The sequence below is a fragment of the Megachile rotundata genome, chromosome 4, assembly GCF_050947335.1.
Source record: "Megachile rotundata isolate GNS110a chromosome 4, iyMegRotu1, whole genome shotgun sequence".
NCBI lineage: Eukaryota > Metazoa > Arthropoda > Insecta > Hymenoptera > Megachilidae > Megachile > Megachile rotundata.
Window position 1 is genome coordinate 4650398 of NC_134986.1, and position 13818 is coordinate 4664215.

Consider the following 13818-nt stretch of genomic DNA (forward strand, 5'->3'; position numbering starts at 1 on the left):
ATTGTTACATATTAGATTGTATTAATAGCCTATCATTTTTATTGTCAATTGCTCGAAACTTTCTTCTTTTACTCTTTTCTTTACTTACTTTTACATTATACGAGTGCAATTTTAGAACAAAAGGCACATTTGGGGCTTAATCATTTTTGTATGTTTCAGGTTTTAATTTTATGTGGGTAATTTATTTATTCATACGTGTCTCATTTGTATTTGTATGTTTCAGGGTTCTACTTTAACGATTCCTGTCTGTTTTAATTTCATTGAGATGTCTCACGTTTTGATGTTAATAATTCTTGTTTGTCTTAATTTCACTCAGGTGTTTCAGGTTTTTATTTTAACTAGCTAATCTTCCATTCCCTTTTCTGTTTCCTTTTTCATTGTCACACCTATTTATTTTACAGGTAATGAATAGCTCATCATTGAAGACATCGATCAGCGAGGGATCATCGAGGGATCATCGAGGGATCATCGAGGGATTATCGAGGGATGCGTGCGCTAGTTTTAAGTTAATTTTATGCGTGCGCTAGTTTTAAGTTGATTTTATGCGTGCGTTAATTTTAAGTTAATTGTAATCGTGTGGGAAGGGTGGGTGGGTTCTTGTAAGTACCGCTTATTCCAACTTGCACTCATCTTCTCAATTCTCAATCTTTATACGCGTTAGCTTGTAGTATACCCACTTATTTTTTGTCAATCGTTCTGCGCCCAAGTGGATCATTGGGGGTTCATAGCGCTGTGAACACACGGTAGAGGTGAGCTGCAAGTGCCGGTGTAGCGCGAGTGATATTCTTTGCCCGGCGGGGCGGATTGGGGTTGGCACCTCTCATACTCTGATGTGCCTCCCCGACCCGCCGCCATTCTGCCAAGGGGCATCACGGTCTGGGTATCCTCTCTGTAGTAAGACGCGAAAGCGCTGGGGGAAATGGGAACCCTCCGCCAACTGGGGTGTATCACTCGTTCTTACCAAAGGTATCTTCGGTTCATCTTTGCCGTCGTGGTTCACGTAAGCCACTATGGGCTACCCCTTGACCCATGGAAAGCAAGGTTCACTTGGCGAAAAATAATGGTCCCCTTTTTTCACAGAAAGTTCTTCTAACTTTCTTTTCTTTTTAATAGAAAGTTCTTCTAACTTTCTTTCCTTTTTAGTAGAAAGTTCTTCTAACTTTCTTTTTTGCCCTTTTGCTTTTTTACTTCGTCATAGATTATTTGAGTGCAATCTTAGAATAAGAGGTACCCTGCGGCGTTAGAATAAGTTAAGCGTGCGTGTGTGGGATCCCATGCAATTAGTATTAAGTTAATGTATGTGTGTTTGTGTGTGTGATACAAGTTCTTTACTGGATTGTGGTAAAGAACTTGTATATGCGAGCCTATGAGCTAAGTAGAGTCAGAACTCATTTATCCTTCTGATAAATGAGATTGCATTTGGTGGGAGGAAGGGATTTGGAGTTAGGGTGGGTCGCTATCGTAGCCACCTCCACGTGGTGTGACCTGGTAATTGGTATAGTTCTCTGAAGGCTTTAAAAAATCTTCAGAGAACTATACCGAGCTAAGAGCTACGATTAGAATTTAATTTAGAATTAGAATTCAGAATTTAAGAGCTACGATTGTAATTTTACTTATAATATATGTATATATAGTTGTATAGATTTATACAGTCATATATATAACTAACTTAACCCAGCCTAATGTAATCTAACCCAACCTATACATTCATAGTTTACAGTGCAATTATAAGAATTTTTGAAAAATTATGTGGGATCATTAAGGTGCCCTCGTTAGTCACCACTGCGTGTACCGACTAGGTACGGCATTGGCAGCAAGCTGTGACGTCAGCTGACGCATGCGCATAAAGCTCTCGCGTGAGATAAAATCTCACGACTGCCCAACACTGCCGTAGAGTATAGGAAGAAAAGGAAACAATCTTTTAAAAAAACGCCATAAATGCTGTTAACAGCACCATCTAACAACAAATTGCTGAAGTATGAATAACACGAGCAAAGTACCGATCGGATTCTGTCGATAATTAATTGACTATACTTTAACGGTAATATGCCATCAGCGAAGTTTCTATTTTAGTTCCGTTTATGACGGCTAGATGGCGCTGTGTCGAACCTGCATAAGGGGGCGTTCAGATTAGGCAAGTACCTGCCAAAATAGCCTAATGTGAACGACATTTACTACGGCGCAAGAAAGCAATCGTCAGATTTATATATTCATCACATTTTCTTCCATAAATTACAGTTTTCTTCAGCTTTTTAGAAGCAAATTAATTGCCACACTATTTTTATTCTCTCAACAGATATTTCTTAGCTTTCTACAAGATCCTGTACTACAGCGCATACTGATACGTACAAATTATAATAATAATTCCGCCCTAGAATTAAGTGTTAATAATGTATCTATCTATTAATAAAACATATTAAGTCCTTTGATGTACAAAAGTTTTCGAAAATAAATATGAACAAAAACATGTATTTGCATATTTACTTATTTATAAATCCCGTCATTCAGATCCCCAGAAATTGCCCCAAATTTTAAAAAATAAAAAATTAAAAACAAAATTTTCAGAATTTGAACCAGCAGACCACGCATTATGGGGAGGTATCCTTCCTGCCACTTCCTGGAATTTTCCTGACGTCAAATTCCAAGAATTCCCAGGCGCGGTTTACGAAATTCCAGCGATCCATTTTGAAAATTTGTATCAGGAGAACATAAGTTGTGAGGAGGTATCCTTCGTGCCATTTCTTGGAATTTTCAGGACGTCAAATTCCAAAAATTCTCATGTTCTCTTGCTACAAATTCTCTCTTTCGAATATAAAATTTTTATTCTGTTGGATTTGTGAGGTAGTAATAAAAACACAATGATTGTTGATAAATTTTTCTTTATTTTCACCATTTTTCATTCAGTGTATAGCTAAATTAATCATATTGTTCAATTTTTTTATTACTATGTACTGGAACGCTCGTGCTATCCACGGGTAATTAAACAGTTAAACTTGATCCCAGGCGCAGTCCTTAATCTTGAAAGATAGACATGCGAAGTAAATTTTTTACAAAGTGGCCTAATTCAGGAAAGTCGAGTGGTGCACTCTAAATGATAGCGTAATTAGTGTTTAAATTGGAGCAATTTTGATTTGTTCGTAATTCCGCATAACTCACGGACATGTTTCTGCGTTAAAATATGATGAAAATTTGGGAGTATGGAAATTTGTAATTTGAAATTTGAAATTTGAGATTTGAAATTTGAAATTTGAAATTTGAAACTTTAGAAATCTAGAAATGTGAAACTCGAAATTTAATCGTTTGAAAATTTGGACAGGAAGAGCCAGGGAAAGCCAGGGAAAGTCAGGGAGAGCCAATATTATGAATAGCAAAACATCACTAAAAGTATCTAAATACAAAAAATCCAAAGGAAACTAAAAAAATTCAGAAAGAAACCTAACCTAAAATCGCTTCTCTTTTCATGTATGGAAATGTGAAAAATATAAGACAGTATATGAGGCATATTTTATTCTAAATTTCCTATTAATTAAAAGATACCTAATAATAAATTACACATGATACCACATATCATTTATTTAAAATTAGCGCTGCACTATAAATGGCAATTCTTAGTTGAGTATTAAGACGTCAGATGGTAGTTGCAATGCAGAGTTCCTTACTGCGATTTAAATGATCAATTAAAAAGTAGTGGAGTAAAGTGAATAATATTATTCATAATAAGTACGCAGAAACTTCGTAAAGATGTTTCTTACTTCGAGATCGATTCGTACTATTTATGTATGTTATATATTATTGACGTTTTGATAACACATGTTATATTTTGTAATATTATAACCTCTTTTATTAACTTATGTAACCTTTAATTTTGTTTATTTCTATATTTGCATATGCTTATAGTTGTCAAAAATAATTTTAAAATGGGAAGTAAATTATAAAATAAGAATATTCAATTTCTTTGTTCTACTTAATTATTTAATACGTTTATACCAAGCCATTGTATTTATGATGAGCACCAGATATCCAAAAGTTTTTATATTGACATTATCACATTAAAAAAATTTGATCTTCTATATCTGTCAGAATCAGGAGTGAAATAATATAGTGCTATCTAACTTTAGATATCTTAAATTACATTCAAGTATATTTATACATAATGTGAAATTTGTATGTGAGATAAAATTAATTTTAATTAACTATGTGCCCCAAAAAATAAATATTTATATGAAATAACTCAACAGTTTTTGAAACATGTTTTTCTTTTATTAAACAGAACTGTAAAAATCTTAGAGGGCTGCAAACATCAGCCAGTCGCACATCAGATCAGTTATTCGTTGTATGTATTATTATATACATATATATTACATATCATATGACTCTATGTCCCATATAGAGCTACTACTAATTGACTGATTTTAATTTTTCTAGCATCGAGACAGTGAAGTGGATAATCCAAAAATACCCTTTGAATTCAATGAAGCTAATAAAAAACGTATTGAAGCCCTTTTGAAAATTTATCCCGAAGGGCATAAACGTGGTGCAATGATACCTCTGTTAGATCTAGCTCAACGTCAACATGGATGGCTACCTATTTCTGCTATGCATAAAGTAGCAGAAATACTAAATGTACCACACATGAGGGTGTATGAAGTAGCTACTTTTTATACAATGTTTAACAGAAGGCCAATGGGAAAATATCATGTACAAATTTGTACATGTACTCCTTGTTGGTTAAGAGATTCTGATTCCATTGTAGATGCTGTGACAAAAGCTACAAATTGTAAAATTGGAGAAATGTCTGAGGATAAATTATTTACAGTTTCTGAGGTAGAATGTCTTGGTGCCTGTGCCAATGCACCAATGTTTCAAGTCAATGATGACTATTATGTAAGTGTTAATTTAATTATTAATTTATTTTAGTAATAATAAATAAGACATAAGATACATATGTTGATACATTTGACAGGAAGATTTGACACCTGAAAGTGCTACTGCTATAATAAATGCATTAAAGAAAGGAGAAAGGCCACCTCCTGGACCACAAAATTCACCTAGGTTTGCAGCAGATCCCTCAGGAGGTTTAACATCATTAACAAGTCCTCCACCAGGACCTGGGTTTGGTGTTAGATCTGACCTGTAATATTTTGTATATAAATAGTAAATTGTACAATCTGTGAATGATCTAATAATAATTAAATATTTAAATAGATCATATGATAGCTAATTGTTCAATTAAGAACCTTAAGATGCACTTCATTGTACCTTGATACTGTATGTAAAATTTATTAATCGTTTCTTTTATTAAAAATTAATGAGTTATGAAAATTGAAAAGTGGTAATAAAAAATTATTTTTGTACAAATAATATTAGTATTTAGCCATGGTTAGTAAAATAGCCAGATATAATAAAGAATATTTAATTTAAGTATGTAAAAAAATTAATAAAATAATAGTAAAGTGAAAGAGTAAAATACTGAAGGGTGAATATAAATAGAATAGTTGACATTAAATTAGGTATATAACATAAAATATAATAATAGCATCTTTTGGTAATATTTAACATATATAGGTATCAAATACATATACATATATAATAGTTATAAACACACAGACGTTAACTATAATAACTATAATAATAATAAAAATGCATCATAGCTGACATTAGGCTAGGTAAGATTAAGCGTAATGAAATTCACTAGATCGAGCGGTGTGAAGTTCGTCGAATGTTCTCTGTCTACTAACTGTGTTTTTGGTTAGGAGAGACAAGGACGGTAAATAGGATGCTACGACAAAACACACATTCTCCCAACCAAAACTCCTCTGCGAAGAAGTAATATTTCGACAAAATTTCTTTTGCATACTACTCTCAGAAGTTTAATCTAGGTCGGTACGGAGGCCGTTTTTGTAAAAGTGGGACGCGAAAAATTTTCTTCTATAAGAAATGTTAGTTTTCAGTTCATAAAATTGTTTTGGACGAAATTGCAAAATCGGCCTCCGTACCGACCTAGATTAAACTTCTGGGAATACTATGCAAAAGAAATCCTGTCGAAATATTACTTCTTCGCAGAAAAGTTTTGGTTGGGAGAATTCAATACATCCGAGTCGTTTGAATAACAACATGGCCGCTGGGATATCGCGCTGCTTGGTGCTGACTGGGTTCAGGTCTGGCTATACGTACATACATATGGCACCCCAGAGGGTACCGCTAAAAGGGCCCACCATTAAAAAACAGTTTGCATCAAAACTAATAGATGATAGCAATCGTATCATGATATTCTATTTTCAAATGTATTATGTGCAAACACAAAATATTAATTCCAGAAATAATATATAATAAATTAGTTATGTTTTATGTTTTTTTAACAATTTTCCCGATCTTTTCTATGATATATAATTATTTCCTTTTGAACGAATAGGAAATTATAACGAACAAATAATGAAATTAACACACTAATAAGTTAACGAAGTGATATCTTAAAAATAATAGTAAAAAATAAAGAGCAATCTTTATGGAGCGCCAATCTACGACAAAGTTTGAAAATCATATATGACACTCGGTTACATCTTGCTCTTCATTCACTTTTCTATCAATTATTGCGAAGTGAGCACGTTTAAAATATTTTACTTCTTTATTTTATTCTTTCGTGGCCATAGCCGATACAGAACTGTCGTCAACGACACAATTCATTCTGATGACACACTCATTCTTTACTGCGAAGAAACGTCTCTTTGGAAGGGGAATTGCATTTGTACACAACACATGAACAGTCATAACCTGCCTCACTATTTCGATTTTTATTTTCATAATACGTAATTAATATTGTACGTGATTAGGATCTCTATTACATGTATTAAATATTATTGTACATGTATACTATTAATTGCAGATGTTTTATATCTTGTAAATAACAATTATTTAAAAACACTGAATTTATTTTAATATTATTACTGTTAAATAATCAGGATCGGAGAAAATCAAAAACTAATAACACACTTCCAATTACAAATTAATTATTTAATGTTAAACACAAAGAATACACATATTAACTTCAAGATTAATTAATAATGCTGGGATAACTTTCTCATACATCAATTTACACCGCGCGCGTTTTCATTTTACGAACAAGGAGAAGGAAGTGCATTTTTCAATTATTTTTTTTATGCATTTCTAACGAAATGCATTGCTCGCACTGCAAGATGACGCCACATGCTATATTTATTTATAATTTCACAATTACAAAAGAAAAAAAATGAAAAACGTAACATGAAAAGAAACCACCTTCAGTGGGATCGAACCTACGACAAACAGGATGCACAGATTACGAGGCAGGACTCCTCACCTCTCAGCCAATTGTTTACTTGGAAAAGTGTCTTACGTTCCGACACATAACGGACTACGACGTAAGATGTTGCGCGTACATCGATGACTTTACTCCAATAAGATATTGCAAGTACATATAACTGAAATTACGTCGTGTTTGGTCTCATTTTAATCAGGAAAATGTCACGAATATGATGAAACAAGTTGTATACAAAATAGATCAAAAATAAAAAAGTTAGCAATGCATAAGCATTGCAAACAATTGAACAGACTTTTGATCTTTGCCGACTGCCACGACCGCAGTGTCTCTTTCTTCTTCACTCGCTATCCTCCTCTACGTCAGAAACTTTTATCGTCAAATCTAAACCAGTAATTATGCTTCAAATTATATCGTGTTTGGTCTCATTTTAATTAGAACAACAAGACGAATACGATGATCAAAGTTTCATTCACGAAAAACCAAAAATAAAGAATTTTGATTTTTGAATGCAAAAGACAAAACACGCACGAGTCTTTCTTGTTTGCCGACCAATTCAACATTCTATCTGTCTTTCTTTTCCATTTGCCGATCTCTTTCACGTTAAAAATTTTAATCACCCGAAACACATTACATATTTCCTATACCTGACCTTTGAATATTTTTCTCTTGCAGGAATAGTATTAAAGCAATCACATAAATTATTTTTGTATATAACATTCTTTTATCATTAAATCTATATCTATCTTACAAAATATGTAGAGTTATGGTAATTATTACAAACAGTGCATTTTATTAAAAAAGTCTTTTTATTACGCATATGCTTTATTTATAAATTTTTGTCTCTTCTATTTTTAATACAATTAACTATTTCGTCTCGTAGTAGCAATCGATTTTTCTCTTATATCTGCGTTATTTCTTCCGAGGAACGTGCAAATGTATATACATCTTATATTTCATGCGATACGGTATCTTCTTCGAACCAGTTTAGCATATATGATTTCAGACTAAATAATAAACAAATTATTCATAAATCCTGCGCCGAACGTCCATCGCAGCCACATGTAGAATCAGTTGTACGTGAAAAAATGACTAATTTGCTGAAAAAACAAACTAACAACTATAAACGATTATTAACAATATATTCCTTTATTTCTCTAAAATTGCAACAAAAAATTACATGTGCATACATCCGCATATAAAAATTTTTTAAAAATCGATGCCGCGGGCACCCGCCGACCTTGCTACGGCACCATCGTTTCGCCACGCGTGCCAGAAAACGAATTTTGCCTCGTCTCGTGAAAAGGAAGATACATTGGAGAGACAAGGATCTATCTATCCTTGTCTATAGCTTCCCAGTTCGCCACCAGAGGTCCCCATTATCGGATTTTGGCTTTCTTGAAAATCATGGCATTACGCTTAAGATTGTAAACATTACTGAAATTAGCTACAATCATAGGGAATTTTGTAAGTTGCATTAACTAAACTGTATAGGGTTATTTCAAACGGTTAAACAAGCAAATATTCAAAATATCTGAACTACTGAAACAAAGCGCGAAAAGTTTGATAAAATTTTCTAAAATGTCATCGAATTATTTTGAGAAAATAAAACTTCAAGCTCGCCAGCTTGATGATGGTGTTGAAAAGTTAATTAAAACATGGAAGTTGCCACAAATTTTAATTGGAGGTTTTGGTGAATGTACTGAAGAAACAGATGTTCATATTGGAGCAGTATGGAATACCATAAGGAATACACAGGTTTTTATTACAAATTAATAATATTTCAATTATTATCAAATTTCTGTTTTTATACATAACTTAATATTTTTTGTTATATCAGAATGGTATAGAAAAAGTTTTATCAGAATTAAAAAATGCAAAGGATGATGACAATGAAACATTCGACATGGAACAATTTTTACAAGAATCCAGAGCTGAATATGATCATTTAAGAACACAGTGTGATGAGTTGAATAATGTTTTAGCAGAATATGGTTATCATTATGATGATAGTGATGCCTTGGACCAGTAAGATTTTTGTTAATATCATTTTCACCAAGCATTTAGTATTCTAAAGAATTGTTTGTATTTTATAGGACTGACACAAATAATGGCAAGGAATCCTAACCAGTAATAAACTTTATTTATTTAAGAGGAGAAGATATGGGAACTGAATGATTAATACCAGCAACTATTGAAAGTTTCAATTCCACATCGTATACAACATTTGTACATAGTAATTTAGCTTTAATCAGTTTTTAATCAATTTTATTGCAAAAAAAGTTGCATGTAATAATTACAACAATCAGTTTATGTCACATGTTTTGATAACATGTTGATGCAAAGTTGAAAAAATTATGTACCCTTAATCTTATATGTAATATCAAATTTTTATAAATAATTTATATATTGTTTGTACACTGTTTATTCCTAATTAAAATTTTTTAAAGAGATAATTATATCTTAGAGCATGTATAGAACTGTTGAACACCTAATATTGTAGTAAATGTATGTATGTATTTATAATATACAGAATAATGACAATAATACATATAAATACTAATGAATATGATTTATCAATTATTTCATTTGATTTTACCCAGTATTTTTGTAGTTTTCGTAACTTCGATCTAGTAACGCACCGAATATAACAGTGCTCATAAATAAAAGTAAAATCACTATAAATCAAACAGAAACATAAACACTGCTACATAACCTCCATTTATGTTAACAGTGAGAGTTGATACTGTAATATTCAATTGCAAATTTCAATAAAATTCAATCAGAAATATGAGTAAGTATTTTTTGTTAGAAGTTTTTAAAATATATTGTATATAACACGTTCAATTAAAATTATCATATTTATAGATTCAGATCCCAAACTATGTCAAGGAAAAGATATCTTGGAACGAATGAATTATTTATATCAAGTATTAACATTTTTTAATTATTGTACATATTAATTAAGATGTATATTGATAAAACTTAACTAAATTTCTTTCATCAGGCAAGTTACATAATGGCATTAAAAAACAGGGTAGCAGCATCATTTTATGGTAATATGATGATCGGGTGTTCAAAGAAAGCTGTTCTACGAATGTGAGTTCCATACATTAAAGTATTTAAGTAGATAGTATATTAATTTTTATGAAATAATATTGACTTTGTATATCTTCTTTTCCTTTTAAGAGAATCTGATATTAAAAAAACAATTTGTAAATGTTGCCAATCTCCCCTTATACCTGGTAAAACAGCAAAAGTACGATTGGTGTCAAAACCAGTTAAAGCTGTCAAATGGACATGTTTAACATGTCTAAGTGTTAAAAAATATCCTACCAAAAAGGGATATAAATTATGGACTGATCAACCTAACTCAGTAGTTCAAACTTTTAATTATGCACTAAAAATTAATGCTGAAATAAAAGGAAAGGATTTAAATAAAAATAAAGGTATGAATATTAAGTAAAATTAACTGAATAAATATACATATATGAGAGACAATGAATATTAACTTACAAATATTTAATACTAATAGCTTATTCAGTTTACAAAATAAATTTATTTTTAATTACTTTTTTTATGAGGTAATGTAAAGATAAGTAGATTTCATCATAGATTTTATATTTAAGATAGAAAAAATATTCTTTATTTGCTTTATTTTTTAAAGTACAAATTGTGTAGTTTGTAAAAGTATCTTATTTTAGAGATGTAAGTGTACAAAGTATTATAAAATATGTCTGATTACCAATAACAAAGAACGTTTAATATGAATTAGATAATAACGATCTTTTTTATTTTTTCCTAAGTACGATTTTTACAGCTCACTATTACTAGAAAATAATTTTATTAATACAGTATAATACACCCACAATAACAGTATACATGTATTTTATTTAGTTCCAACAATAAAATACCATGACATGTAAATAAATATATTTAATGTAAATTTGTATAAAAAAAATTTTATCTTTCAATTTTTTACACAGAAGTATTATTTATCATGTTGGTTACTTCCATAACTAATAAAAAATAAATGAGTTATGCTAATATCAAAAGTGGGTATAAAACCTAATTGAATTCATAATGTTCACTTTAAAAAAAAAACTCAGAAACATTAGTCTTAATTCGTTGTAATTTAATAAATCAGCAAAAATAATTACAAATTTCGATAGCCTATTAATCTTTTATCAAGTGCTTGCAAAATTAAATGTTAATTATATTAACACATATCTAATTTATTATTATTAGATGGTGTATTCAATCCACCTATATCACCAGATTCAAGTTGCTTAAGAAGACGAAAGAGAGCAGCAGCTTCTCTAATGCGACTAAATTCTATGCAAAAAGCTTGTACTTCGATAAAAAGTTCTTTTACATTTATGATTTTGTTCCTGATCAAGGATTGTAGAAAAACACAAACTAAGCGTACTAAACGATTTTGCATATAGCGATCTTTTATAGTTTCACAAGTAGAGATACAATTGCTGATGTACAAGTGGACAAATTCTGTTGGCAAATCTACAGTAGTTGTTAATCTATTGACCACTTCCATAGAATGAAGTGACATCTCCATATTTACCAAAACACTGAAATACTCTGTTATTTGACTTGATTGCATAAGCTTTAATAAAACCTCAATTGCAATCAAGGGATTATTTTCTACCAGATCTGGTAATTTTCCAGGAGTAAGGCCAATGTGATACACCAATTTGGGATCTCTGTCTAATTCGTTAACCAGATGTTGCTGTTGCTGTAATGTGAGTACGCTTTTAAATGCTTTGCCCATTAATCTTCGTGCTTCTGCACCAGCACAATTTGAAACGCACATATTAGTGTCATATTCAATCGTAAATTGAGAAGGTTCTGTAACATTGAACCATGATAATTCATCGACTGAACGATAAAGAGGAGGTGCTAGTCTCAAAAACTCAGGATGATAACTCTGACTACATAATGGTGGATCATTAGAAATTAAAACTTCCGTTATACTCTTTGCAGTGTTTTTATCAATTTCTGTTACTTTGGAATGATCCATGTCAGGTAAAATCACAGGATTTCCACATTTAGCAATGGATGGTAACTCAGAATGACGCTCCGTCAGTTGTACTTGTAAATTACTTAAATCGATAGGTGGTACAGACACAAAATATAATTCATCCACAATCTGTCTTGGAGTTTTCTTCAAAATATCTTTTTGATTATATCCAAGTAAATTTACTAACAAATTCTTTTCACATTGTGACAGAACTGGAATATGCCCTGAAAAGTTGGTCTTTGGTACTCCATTATTTGTATCTTCCTGTGGTTTCAAAACTTGAATGAAAACTGGTGCAAAAGGTGTAGACGCCAAAGGTTCTCCTCTATACAGATCAAATAATAATGCCACTGCTATTATACGCTGAACATTTTTTGGCAACAAGTCTATGTGTTGTAATAGAAGAACCAATGTCATTCCTACTTTGAATCTATCTTCTTTAGAAAATACTTGATGTAACTGATTGCAAAGATTCTCCAGACTCGTATCTAAATTCTCCTCCTCAAGAATATCCAGCAACTTTGTTAAATCTTTAGGTGTAAGCGTCATGATGTCTAAATAATAAACTGAACTAGGTTATAGCACCTTTATTACGTTTCTTTTTCACGGTTATATTCATGAATGTCGTAATTCAAGCACAGTAATTCTTTTTTGAAATTAACGATTTCATGTAACATAATTTTCAATGTTTTTGATATGTGCATATACTTTGATTACATTTTGCAATTATTACTTTGCAGGTTATGACTAGAATACCAGTAGAGTCAACTACTACCATAGATCTAAAAATATGTATAGGGACATTCGGAGATAATTTTGCCGAAGGTAACCATTATGGCAGGTTGAGGAGGTAAACCGTTGCTCAGTTTTGATTGGCTATTGTTTGATACAAGTCCAAATTATAAATTTTGAATTTCAATGACTACGTTTCCATCGACTACGTTTCCATCGAGGGTTCAAATCGGGTCAGAGTCGGGTTAGAATTAAGTTGCCTTGCCTGTTTCCATCGGATCAGAGTTACGTTGGGGTCGGAGTTGGGTTGAACATTACCAACTGCACAAAATCAACTGCCATATTGTGACATGTAAAGCTGAGCAATATTAATTTTACAATATCAAAATAACATACAAAAATTATTTCTCAGATTACAAGATCACCGACAAAAAGTAATAATAACCTCTTCTACACCGATTAATACAGCACGTGATACACAATGCAATTTGTTATGTTGGCAACATGAACTCGACTCTTGTCGTTTCCACCGAACCTCAACTGAACGCTACCCTAAAATTTTGTAGGGTAGAGTTCAACTAAACCTTTGGCGTTTCCACCGTACAAGGGCTGACCCCAACCCGACTCTAACCCGACTCTGACCCGATTTGGACCTTCGATGGAAACGTAGTCATTGTTTTTTCATGTGGCTCTGTTCTAATATATTTATAATTTATAATATACTACTTTTCTGTAGTATAGATTCGACTATTATTAC

At 31.7% G+C, this 13818-nt stretch overlaps 4 protein-coding genes across 5 annotated transcripts; 3 read left to right on the forward strand and 1 right to left on the reverse strand.

The window, feature by feature from the left end:
• The first annotated feature begins 3617 nt into the window (after positions 1-3617).
• ND-24 (NADH dehydrogenase ubiquinone) lies at positions 3618-5211 on the forward strand. Its single transcript, XM_003702316.3, has 4 exons — positions 3618-3777; positions 4271-4333; positions 4426-4884; positions 4964-5211. The coding sequence occupies exons 1-4, from the start codon at positions 3742-3744 to the stop codon at positions 5135-5137; spliced, it is 732 nt and encodes a 243-aa protein (XP_003702364.1). The 5' UTR covers positions 3618-3741; the 3' UTR covers positions 5138-5211.
• Positions 5212-8715: 3504 nt separating this feature from the next.
• LOC100880375 (uncharacterized) lies at positions 8716-9750 on the forward strand. Its single transcript, XM_003702315.3, has 3 exons — positions 8716-9052; positions 9135-9322; positions 9391-9750. The coding sequence occupies exons 1-3, from the start codon at positions 8876-8878 to the stop codon at positions 9419-9421; spliced, it is 396 nt and encodes a 131-aa protein (XP_003702363.1). The 5' UTR covers positions 8716-8875; the 3' UTR covers positions 9422-9750.
• A 185-nt stretch (positions 9751-9935) lies between these two features.
• Positions 9936-13279, forward strand: Rpp21 (ribonuclease P protein subunit Rpp21). Of its 2 annotated transcripts, XR_013038108.1 has the most exons (6): positions 9936-10088; positions 10163-10224; positions 10302-10393; positions 10484-10743; positions 11978-12051; positions 13070-13279. XR_013038108.1 is itself a non-coding variant. In XM_076531347.1 (5 exons), exons 1-5 carry the CDS (start codon positions 10085-10087, stop codon positions 11992-11994), a joined length of 435 nt encoding a protein of 144 aa, XP_076387462.1. In that variant the 5' UTR covers positions 9936-10084; the 3' UTR covers positions 11995-13279. The 2 variants fall into 2 exon arrangements, 1 of the variants encoding a protein (XP_076387462.1); XM_076531347.1 differs by having other exon boundaries at positions 11978-13279.
• Not11 (CCR4-NOT transcription complex subunit 11) lies at positions 11071-12878 on the reverse strand. The gene has a single exon (XM_003702314.3). It carries the CDS (start codon positions 12876-12878, stop codon positions 11514-11516), a length of 1365 nt encoding a protein of 454 aa, XP_003702362.1. The 3' UTR covers positions 11071-11513.
• Positions 13280-13818: the final 539 nt, after the last annotated feature.

What these genes read in the sequence shown, in the direction of transcription:
- Rpp21 (XM_076531347.1), top strand. An exon ending in GAATGAATTATTTATATCAA is followed by an intron (nt 10,225 to 10,301) that starts GTATTAACATTT and finishes TTCTTTCATCAG; the next exon opens with GCAAGTTACATAATGGCATT. An exon ending in AAGAAAGCTGTTCTACGAAT is followed by an intron (nt 10,394 to 10,483) that starts GTGAGTTCCATA and finishes TTTCCTTTTAAG; the next exon opens with AGAATCTGATATTAAAAAAA.
- ND-24 (XM_003702316.3), top strand. Translation starts at nt 3,742, where the DNA reads ATGTTTCTTACTTCGAGATCGATTCGTACTATTTAT. An exon ending in GATCGATTCGTACTATTTAT is followed by an intron (nt 3,778 to 4,270) that starts GTATGTTATATA and finishes TTTATTAAACAG; the next exon opens with AACTGTAAAAATCTTAGAGG. An exon ending in AAGTCAATGATGACTATTAT is followed by an intron (nt 4,885 to 4,963) that starts GTAAGTGTTAAT and finishes TACATTTGACAG; the next exon opens with GAAGATTTGACACCTGAAAG.
- Not11 (XM_003702314.3), bottom strand. Translation starts at nt 12,878, where the DNA reads ATGACGCTTACACCTAAAGATTTAACAAAGTTGCTGGATATTCTTGAG.
- LOC100880375 (XM_003702315.3), top strand. Translation starts at nt 8,876, where the DNA reads ATGTCATCGAATTATTTTGAGAAAATAAAACTTCAAGCTCGCCAGCTT. An exon ending in ATACCATAAGGAATACACAG is followed by an intron (nt 9,053 to 9,134) that starts GTTTTTATTACA and finishes TTGTTATATCAG; the next exon opens with AATGGTATAGAAAAAGTTTT. An exon ending in GATAGTGATGCCTTGGACCA is followed by an intron (nt 9,323 to 9,390) that starts GTAAGATTTTTG and finishes TGTATTTTATAG; the next exon opens with GACTGACACAAATAATGGCA.